The sequence below is a fragment of the Theobroma cacao genome, chromosome 2, assembly GCF_000208745.1.
Source record: "Theobroma cacao cultivar B97-61/B2 chromosome 2, Criollo_cocoa_genome_V2, whole genome shotgun sequence".
NCBI lineage: Eukaryota > Viridiplantae > Streptophyta > Magnoliopsida > Malvales > Malvaceae > Theobroma > Theobroma cacao.
In genome coordinates, this window is record NC_030851.1 from 37,828,006 (window position 1) to 37,839,651 (window position 11,646).

The window sequence follows — 11,646 nt, forward strand, 5'->3', positions numbered from 1 at the left end:
TTGTCTTTGCCTTAACCAATCTTCTTACTTACACTAAACTCTTTTTCTTTAGCTTTACCCCCAATTATTGAAATTTAGAATTTGTTGGAGCCTTCTTTTATTTCCATTGCAATTTTACACTGTTTATACTCAGATTATTATTTAAAATTACTATTGGTAGAGTCAATTGCTGCATTGCATGCTTAATTATCATCTTGTTAAAAGTAATACCTTGAATGCATTAATTAGCATTTTGTCTACAAAAATTTAAGTTAAAAGAAAACCTTTAAATGACACTTTGACCAAGCAAATACTGTCCAGTTGTAAAGTGGTGATGAAGCTTGAAGCCTGCCTGACAATGGAGCCTGTAAACGTGCTAGTGGCTTCACACTACAGTTCCCTCACTCACAAGAAACAATTCTTGTATCGCAGGCTCCTAGCCATCTCCCCACTTTACTTGCATCACACAATCCTTGTGTCTACAATTTTCAAATGAACAAAGAGGTTGGCCATTTATGGTGAAAGGTTCCTTTTTTTTTTTTAATGTTGAAGCTCAATTTATGATGACATAATTGTATTTGGACATTCTTTAATTAAAAAAAAGGGAAGGAAAGAGAGAGATAATTTGTTTTTCTTATCCTATCCCTATAGAAAAGAGAAAGATAATTTGTTTATCTTACCTAAAACTTGTAGTAAAGAGAAAAATAATTTGTTTTTCTTTATGATTATTGAGTGAAAATATGAAAATCAAAACATTAAATAAATTCCCAACTACCCTTAACTGCTGGCCCTGTGACTATGAGACTAAGACCCTCAACTGCCTTGTTCATCTTCAAAGCCTCAAAGTTTGAAACCATGATGATGATGATGATGATCCATTGCATGATTCCAGCCCCGGAGTCACATTTTCAGCCTAAAACAGAAGGTCCAACGTGCAAGGGTTACCCTCCCCCACTTGTCACATCTAACTGACCTTGGATTCCAACAACCCATTGACAAAATGTCCTCTGAACATGACGAGTCTGACTTTAAATACATACATATATATAAAATATATATATCCATACATACAAACAAACATACAGATAGACCCAAACTTTGGACATTAAATACAACAATTTTGGGTGTTGCAGATGTTTCTTTGAACCAGCAAAGAGAAAAAATAAAATTAATAAAAACAAAAAAATAAGAAGGAAGATGCTTTTTTGAGGTTTATATATCTGTTAAATTAAAAAAAGTGCAGTTAACACAAGAGAAAAAACTAAATAAAAGTATATACTCCATATATACTAAAGCATTTATTGAACCCATGAGGGTGTGTAGAAAGTACAGAAAATCATCACCACATTTCAATCTGTAAAAGCCAGAAAGACAACATCAATGATAAAAATGAACTGGGAACCTACAAGGTATGACCTATACACATACCCACATCATAGAACATATAAGACCTCCATCACCCTCAATAAATATCTATGCTCTCTCCCCCTCTCTATACACAAAACTGACCCCCAACTAATCAAACTGAATGGGAAGGAGAGGAAAATAATGCCCACATGTAAACAAAACAATTCTAGGCAAGGTCTCTTTATTTAGACGGAAACAGTCTCGGACCGGCTTGCTCGGCTGCGGTGGTGTCGTTTCCCATGGTGGCGCCTGCCTCCTCCAAACGTAACCGGATCAAACTTTTTGAGTCTTTCTGCTTCTTGGGGATTGACCACACACTCAGGAGGAGGAACCTTGTATCTGGTTTGGTCATAGCAATAGGAATATGTCATGTACTTCCTCCTAAAGCTATCCATCTTGCTTCTTTGTGATGGTGTGATAGTGGTAGAGAGTTCTTCCAAACTTTGGGCGCTATCACACCTCTTTGATGAAAATTCAATCGGATCAACCGCGCAGCCATGAAGGATCAGGTCAGAGAATTTGGCAACATAAGGAGCATATTTGTAATTGACTCTATATTTGCCACCATTAGTAGCCCAATCAGACCCATCCCATATTGTAGCATACAAAGACATTGGCTTAGAAGGGAAGTCTCCACCCATAGCAGCTGTTCTCTTAACCTCTCTGATGGGGGTATTGTCTACATAAAATCTACAAAGAAAATAACAAGCATAAAAAACATAATCAATAAAACAAAAACAGGAACAGGAAAACCACCAGCACTACACCACCACATTATAAACATCACCATAGATGTTGATGTTAATTTATGGATTATCAGTTAATGGAATCCTGAACTACAATCTAGCCTAATCTCCTACGGTTTCATCGCTTTCCAAGCAAGCAGACCGAGATAGAACAATGTAGTTATGGTAATAGAAGAAAAATTGGTTGGTTGAAACAGGGGATACCATTATAAGCAAAACCAGAGCACATACTGTACAATACACAGAACTCCCAAAATAAGAAACCCCACCCTACATTACAAATAAACCATCACATCACACTCTTTAAAAAAGCAAGTTCCATACTTAATCATATGATATTCATCAGATAAAAATGTTGAGATTGAAGCAGAGAAGAAAACTAAAAGATTTAACCAATCAAGGAAAAAGGAAAGCGCGGGGCCAACGAATTATATGAGAGATGGGGAATAGATTTTGATGCTTACATGATCTTAGAATCGGTCCAGAGAATCGTGTACTGATGGAAATCATCAGCAGGATCAAACCAAAGATTGTATCTTTCTTCTCTGCCAACACTGGTACTTCCATTGCCATAAACATTAGTCTGAATCCTCCAATCTTTGCCTCTAATGTTACCCAAGAACTCAAAATCTATTTCATCATGGTTCTTCTCGAATATATCACCATTCGACATCTGTTATCCCAAAAACAAAATCTTTAAAACAGGGGATTCCTTTTATTTATTTTCAGGAGTTATCTCCTTAAAAATAAAAACCTTCACAAGAAAATCATGTTTAAGAATGAGCTAGAAATTGAAATTAGGGAAAAACTATCTGAAATTATGTTAATCAACCTGTTTATTTTGTTTATAAAGCTTTTGATAGCAAAATAATGAGAAAACTGTATCAACTTCATCGTCATATCCATCAGGATTTTGATCAGGTTCTTGAACAAAGAGACAAAACTCGAAATACAGTCTTCGAGACACTATCAAACTCCAACTTGAACCATGAATTTGACGTGAAGAAAATAGTGGCAAACTCATCTGAGTTTTAGTAGTTTGATCAGAATTTTAAGCTAAAAGCAATCGATTAGTATCATACTAAAAATAAAAACAAAGAAAAAAGTTTTAAAAAATTTCCAGATTAGTTAACAGCAACCATGAATTAGGCTTCTAACAAAACTATTTGTTAAGCTTCAAATAAAATTAATAGTTAGATAAACAGAATACAAAATATTAATCTTGAAGCAGAAGCTTGAACAAAGAAACTCACATAGAATGCAACCACAACTCCGGCAGTATAATCAGCAGGTAACTTTATTGATGCACTGAAGTAACCATGCAAGTAAAGGTCTTGGGACACAAATCCAGACCCTGTTTTTCACACCACCACCACCAAACCAAAAAAATTCTTTCCTTTTACTAAAACAATAAAAGAAACAAAACCCAAAAAATCAACATCCAAAAAACCAGCAAAACGAAAACAAACCTGTTCTCTCATTCAAAGACAAGTGAACAGCTTTACCATCTCTATGGATAGCTAGATTATCATCTCCAAACAACTGAGAATACCCTTCGTCAAATGACAGAATTGGGAGCCTTTTTTCAGACCAAGAAACAACAACAGAAAGCAAAGTCAAAACCAAGAACAAAGAAGAACCCAGATAAGGTAGCTTCATCACCATTTTTTTTCCTTTATTTTTTTTTTCTTCCTTGCTATACGGTTGTATTTCTTTTGCTCTTTCAAAGTGAGATTATATAGGAGAAGAGAAGAGAAGAGTATTAAGGAAGAAGAAGAACAGATTGTTGAGAAAGAAAGAGAAGAAGAAGACGAAAGGAATAATCTCTACAGCTATGGGAGGCGATAGAGAGAGCCGAAAAGGCTATTGAAGGGGAAGCCAAGAGCAGGTCATTTTATTGGAGAGTGAAAGGGTGTTGAGCTGTTCATATGTAGACAGTTTTTTTTTTTAATATATTTCTTTATTTTTCAATGTATGTATTTTATTCTCTCAATTTTTTCTTCAATTCTTACATTATATTTTTCATCATCATCATCATATTTCTTTCCTAATTCCATCATTTCTGCCATACTCTAGACTTATTTTTTTCTTTTAAATTACTTAATGTTTTAATTAGAAAAATTAATATTCATGGGTTTTTTTGTTATTATTTTTTTGGTCTTGTGAAAGGAGGCTTGAGGAATCATACACTGAAGAAGTCAGAACATGGTCAGTGGGCATGAACCTTTACTACCACCATCACCGTGTCCTATACAAAAAAACAATTTAATTAATTTACAAATATATATAAACAATTTAATATTAGTATCTTTAATTTTGCTTTAAACTTTTTTGGTATTTCTCTTTCTTTCTCGTTCTAATTGTCCATTCAAGATCTCTTTCTACCAACCACTCACCACAAAAGCCTGATTTTAAATTTTTAATGGTGTCAAATATTTCCACTTGCATGCTTTGAAAATGAAGGATGAAATAAAGTTTGATTACGATTTTTCATTTCAATCCATTGATACAATTCAAAAAGATAAGGGTTTTATGATTGTGATTAATTCTATTGCTATATTTAATTATTTGCTAAAATTGTGTGATCAAAAATCTCACTTTAGACACTGATTTTCTTCTCCTTTGTTTCAGATAAGGAACAAATAAAGTGAATCTTATTTATTTCCATATATTTTGTTCACATAAGGTTTTTGTGATGTATTCAAATTCACACATTTATAGCATTTATCTTTCGAATTGTGAGTCTCAAAATTTTAATCAATTCCATGAAAATTTACTTCATGGAATGGAGTATGGATGTTCAACTTTTATTTCTAGTAGGCCCTTAAATATGAAAATACATTGAATTAATGTGTATGTTGCATAATATTCAATGAGACACTTTAGTGATTAAATTTGAAATTTTGATTTTCAGGTATTTGACTACGATATCTCTCTTTGTATACTTTAAATCCAAATCGATTTTCATATGCACCAAAAAAAGAAAATAATTTTGCTTACATAAATTGCTATATTTTATTAAGAAAATTTAATTAATTTAGTGATATAAATATAATATAATATTATCGGTTAGTTAGTTGGTTAGCTAGTTAGATTATAATATTGTTAGCTAGTTAAAGATAAATATAATATTGTAATTTATCTAACTAACTAACCGAATTTGTATAATTATCTTAACAATAACAAAATTCAACTTTAAACAAATATAAATAGTAGATATCATAATTGTGGTACTTCGTATTGGTGCAAAGTTATTAAAAAATAAGAGTGAAAGAATTAGATAAAACTTAGCAATAGTAGATTTTCATTTATTCATATAAATTCCGAAGGTAAGAGGGTGGATGGCTAATAGTTAGTACTTAGAAGCATATAGTACAAACACATTATTGCAAGTCTACTTTTTCAGCTCATGGGTTGAAGACACGTGTATTTTCATTAATTGAATTGATATTTTTATTTTATTTATTAATTATAATTAACTTTATTCTTTTCTAGAAATGTTTACATTAAAGGTGGAATCTGATTCAAAATTTTTTTTTTTTTGCTTTAAAGCATTAGTAAGAATCAACTTCTTAAATACAATAATTTGGGTCACTTTATCCCTCCTCCAAGGCTTCCAAATAAAAGTCACCCATAAGCTTGAAAATTAAAAACTTTGAAGTTTGAAGTCTTGAAAGGGGGATAAAGTGACCAAAATTTTTTTATAATAATACTAATTAAAAAAATAGCAAAGAATACCCAAAAAAAGTGTGTAAATCATTAAGGGTAAAAATAATGATTAAAAAGACTTTTGGGGGGCAAAAAGAGGTTCTCCTTTTAATATTTAAATACAATTAATAAAAAAAGAAAAATACATCTAAACTAAAGAAACTATAACTGGGGAGAAACCACCCCATCGCACCGCCCCGATTCACGTGATTACGAACGCGGCCTCCGATGGCCCACATATTTACTGATTTGCCATCTACCATGACTTCGAACGCCATACTCGCTGAATTGAGAGGATCAGGTGAGGGCATTTATGGAACAAAAAAAAACAAAAAGACAAGGGGCGCTGCCTATCCCCATCATCCGAACGAGAATCGCATGGGGCCCCTAGCGTTTTGTCCTTAATTTTGGCGTGCCAAGTGGGAAAACATGAACGGCATCAAATCGGCGAAGGGACGCGTCTTCCCAATCATATCAACGGTCGTAGATTTGTTTCTCCTCGCTGTTTCGGGCAAATAACAAAACGTGAATGCATTTAACTGTACAGCTGGCACTGGACCGTTTCTTTAACCAACGGCCCACGATTTCCAACACTAATCGAGTGCTTAGCTGATTTTTATGCGCTAATAAAACTTGGGGGTCAGCAATAATTAAAGACCAGAACGGGGAAATAAAAAGCTTTCAAATTTAGGGTTGTTGAATTTTCTAAAAGTCTATAGAAGTAGGACGTTGGCTTGGGTCTTTACTTTTTAGTGCTTGGAGGTATTTATGATTTAATGTTTAACTGCTAACTGAAATCGCAAATGCAACCCTTTTTTCTTGTGGGGTTGGGGTGGTCAGTGGTGAACCCTAGTTGTAGCTTTTTTGGACTCTTCAAGTCTTAACACAATCCAATCCTTACAAGTTTTGTTAAGTACTTGTTAAGGAAAGGATCTTATTCACTGTTAAAAAACAGCACAAATTACTAGTTTATTTTGTATTTTGTTGTCTGACATTGCATCCCAGTAGACGCAATAGTATAACACATATATATATATATATATATATATATATATATATATATAAACAAATAAAAGATAAAGAATGATTATTTTGTGAAGGTTTCTCCAATACAATTTTGAATAATAATTCTTGTCTAATATCAGATTTAAAATTGGATGTTAAAACTCTTAAATTAATGTATATACAATTTTTACCATTAGAACAAAGACCATATTTCTTTTTCAGTGACAGAGACTATGTTTTATTTCTTTATACTCCTATACCTATAAGATTTAATAAGTTTATTTTCTTTAAAAAAATTCTATAGTAGTATATGATTTCAATTTACGATTATTTTTTGTGATTATGTTGCTATTTAAGTTATAAATGTTGGGGTATTCCTCCACTTTCTCGAGTACGATATTAAATATTCTTTTTTATTTTTTAGCAACGGAAATGTCTGTTATTTAAGTAATTGATATAATATATGATTAAGATTTTAATGATTTTAAAATGTGTAAAAATATAAATAAAAATTAATTAGTAAAAAATAATATAGACAATTTTTAATTTTAAATTTATTTAAAAATATATATGTCAGGTTTGTGAATAAGTAACGTATATATTCATTAATTTTTAACAACGGAGAGATCTTTTCCCTGAAGTCCTCCTAGTACTCCACACTTACAGGCTTTTCTCTGAGCTGACGTGACATCCTGTCCCCTTCCACGTCAGCACCTACTAGCCGTTGCCCCATTCCTCACCCTACCAAATTTCTACATTACGCCAGACAATAAATTCATACAGAAACTTTCCCATCCCAATTCCACTGCCAAGAAAAAAACCCAATAAAAAAAAATTACTAGCGCAATTTATGGGCATGCATGGCTGCTTGCCTCATCAGCTATACATTTACACCCCGTTGTTAACGCCGTTAATCATGGGGTCAAAATGATCAATCCCCGTTAAAGCCTATTCGGCGGAAAACTTAAAATCAAGTCTCAAAGTCCCCTTCTTAAGGTCCGTCGAGAACGGCGTCACCGCTTGCCATGGGCCCCACTTTTTTCACGCGCATGAATTAATTAATTAATTAATTTTACCTGCAATCAAATTTATTTTATTTATTAAAAACAATTTTGGTAAAAAAGAAATTATTTTATTCTCTCTTTTCCTTTTTTTTCTTGGAAATCGTGTATCTGCATGGGAAAGGACTCAACGGTATGTTGCCTACAATTCTGCTCGGCACATGTTAGATGTTGAAAGCATTGCTTTGCTATTGTGCACCCAAGGTGAATATGGACGGGGATTTCTATTTTCCTTTATCACTTTTTATTTTACTGCATGGGGAACAATGGGATCTAATGTTAGATCCCAAGGTGCATAGGATATGATGTGGATGCTGCCTACGGTGGATACCATGCACGTGAGCTTAAAGTTATATGAAGATCCCAAGGATTATATCCTCTAGCCAATCACAGCCGTTTATCTTGCCTATTTGGGGACTGTGAATCATGTTTTCCCATGTGGGTAATCCTTCGTATTGCTTTTTCGCCAAGATTTCGATCTAACGGCTGAGATATCATCTCTATAACAAAGTGGGTGCCAAACCTGAAAACTTGGGCTGGGTGGGGTGTGGGGGGTAAAAGTAAAGAAACTTTCGCTCTAGTTTTTTGCGTGTTGACTAGAAAGGCTTGACTAGAAAGAGCTTCACTTCAGAATCTGTACGACTAGTAGCAGTTAATCACAGGCAGATTGGTGGGTTAATATTTGGCCCAAATTTAAGGCAACATTAATATTTTTTTGACTCGTCAGCAGTCCAACCTTGCGCATTTTTCATTCAACTTTTGTTATTTTCCGACAGGTTTGATTAACGGTCATTCCTTTCCCCCTTGGCCTTTAAATTTCCCAAAACCATAAAGAAAATTATCATTTTAGACATTTCTTAATTAAACCCTTTAATATTTAATATTGAAAATGTTATTTTTGATAATATTTTATGCCTTAATTATGATACTAGACAGTTAATTTGATAATTTTCTATTAGTAAAATCAATCCATTTTTAATAAACAAATATTAAAAGGAAAAAGGGAGGATAAAAATTTTACACGAAGAGGACCAAAGTCACGAGGGAGGATGCCCACTTGACTGATTCAACGGAACAAGGTTGTCGAAATTGCACGTGGAGAATCAAGAGGTGGCCAGTAATAAATATCAACTGACATGGGCGTTTTAGTCACAGCAGGTTTAAAGTTCATGGGGGACAAGAGGTTCAGTTCCTTGCCTCCTCAAATGTCCGACGAAAAAAACAAATCAGAAAGATAAATTAAATTAAAAAAAAAAAAGGCTCTGCTTTTAGCTCCTGAGGGGATGTTTGCCTGCCATCTAAGAAAATCGAGCTTTTGTTTTTCTACAAATAAAAAGATGGGTTCCACCCATTATTTTCGGACACGTGTCACATGGGTCAAGGTTCCCTTCAACTTTTTCTTGTTTGCTGACGTGGTAATCTTACCATATCTCGCCACGTCAGCAGTACAGGGACTTGCGGCTTCTTTTTCTAGCGGCCCATTTTCGGGGTTCTAATTTTATCCATTCGCACATATTTGAATTTACATAAAAGCCCCCTACTTTGAGTTTTTTTTATGTCAATTATAATTATAGGATAAATATCAATGTGTTTGATAATCCCATTATCTCGATTTTTTTTTTGTTTTGGTGAGAATTCCATTATCTGATTATTCATAAAAAAATATTTATAAATTTATTATTTAATAAATAATATTATTGCTCTTTAAAAATTAATAATAGTGCTCTATTTACATTATATCACATTCTGATACTTTCAAATGTTTCTTATCATACATATTTAATATTTAAAAAGTTATATTACATGTTCTTTTTCTTTTTTTTTTTTGTTTTTTTCAGTTGACAAAAGTAATGCTTTCTGGTATCCAGGGGTCAAACCAAGACTCGTGAACCTTAAATTTTGACGACATTCAGTGCATCACTCCGAAGAAATTTCATTTATTATAATACATGTAACGTTACTTATAAATTACATTACCAAGATGAAATAATATTTTAATTTTTTTAATTTAACCACTCACGAGATCTTGTAGAAATTAAAAAAAGGAAAAGGAAAAACTCAGCTAAGAAACAGTGTGATGACTCTACATTTGCCAAGTTGAAACCCCACAACGCTTAACAATTGCTTTTAATTAAAGCAACCTACACTCCTACGCTCTAAACTCGACTTTTTCTACAACCAACTTTAGCATTAATAATGATTGTATAGCTGGTTTAATTTGTTAATTTTTTTTCTTCTTTAATAGAATTTTTTATTTTAAAAAATAAATTTAAATCAAACTTTTCGATCAAAAAATGCATACTTTTATTATTGAACGAAAAGTTCATCATCCATATGCAATTGTAACTTTTTTGTAAGACAATTAATAAATCCAACACGTCAAGATGAAACAAGCTATTTATCCTGAATTTGTTGTCAAAAGAAAAGGAATTCTATATTATATATTAATTTATGAATGGAAAAAAATGAAAATATGAGGTTTATTTTAGTATTTTTAGTAGATCACAATGATGAAACAGATCTTATCCTATTCAATCTTGGGGAATTTTCAATGTGAAAGAATTATAGCCTTCGTCGATTTTGAAGGGTCCTTCAATCCAATCATTTGTCCTTTAGTTTTTCTTTCTTCCTTTCTTTTTATGTTTCCTTTTCGGCGCATTGAAATTTAGATTAAAACGTTTCTTTGATTGCAAGTTTGGAGGTTATGTCCCATATAAGGCTTGACATCAATAAAGTGTGCCGCTTAAGCAAATTGTCTCCACTGTTCTTGCCTTCATGTGATTCTAATATTAACCAGTGGCTTACAACTATACCTGTATCCCTACTTTCCTAACAATTTCATTATTTCTCAAGCAACAACATCAATACATGTAAAACTATTATCTCTTCTACATTTCTATTTAAAAATTTTTTTGCTAAGCAAATGTTGAATGTAGATAAGTTGCTCTGCCTCTTGGTCTGGTATCACTTTATCAACGAAGGATTAAGCTTGAGTTGTTAGTAGATGTCACTCTATCAATGAAGGATTAAGTTAAAGTTATTGCTAGGAATTGACTTAAACCTTTACATAAATGTTAACAATCACATCCATGTCTTATATGAGATGAAGTATTATGATCTCACTCACTTAACATTAATAGTTTTTCGAACTTAAATCACATGGATCTTAAACATTTAAATTCGAGTTCTTAGTGGTGATTAACTTAGCTTCTTATATATGTTTTAATAATCACATTTATGTCTAATGTGAATTGAAGTGTTATAACAAGACTAATGAATTAACTAATTGAATCAAACCCTTTATTAGTTTATTTATTTTATTTCAATAAATTATTTTATATTTACAAATTTTTTATCATGGGTCTTTAACTAAGAAATTATTATTATATCTAGGAGACAATTTAGGAAATATATCCCCGTAAATGCAGGTCCAGATACTTGAAAAACAAGTTTATAGTCATGTAGATGAATTCCCCACCTTATGGTAGGGCACATAATCAGCAAAGTCAAGCATTAAGATATTATTCTTTTTTTTTTTCTAGTTTGTTGCGGAAATTATATTTTAAAATATCAGTGACTCGAGAATAAGATATATTCTTATTAGAAACTATCGTAATCTGATAATTGTAAAAAAAATCAAAGAAGAGAAAAGCTGAAGGTTGACTGGCAGACTTGGTATCCTGATAACAGGGATAACTCAAAGCAGGACTTCCTTAACAAGAATACTTTAGTGGATAGCT

At 32.4% G+C, this 11,646-nt stretch overlaps 1 protein-coding gene across 1 annotated transcript; it reads right to left on the reverse strand.

Moving 5' to 3' along the window:
• Window positions 1,242–4,027, reverse strand: LOC18610004 (probable xyloglucan endotransglucosylase/hydrolase protein 28). The gene is made up of 4 exons (XM_007045411.2): window positions 3,602–4,027; window positions 3,386–3,486; window positions 2,597–2,805; window positions 1,242–2,076 (listed from the first exon to the last, which is right to left on the reverse strand). The coding sequence occupies exons 1-4, from the start codon at window positions 3,795–3,797 to the stop codon at window positions 1,572–1,574; spliced, it is 1,011 nt and encodes a 336-aa protein (XP_007045473.2). The 5' UTR covers window positions 3,798–4,027; the 3' UTR covers window positions 1,242–1,571.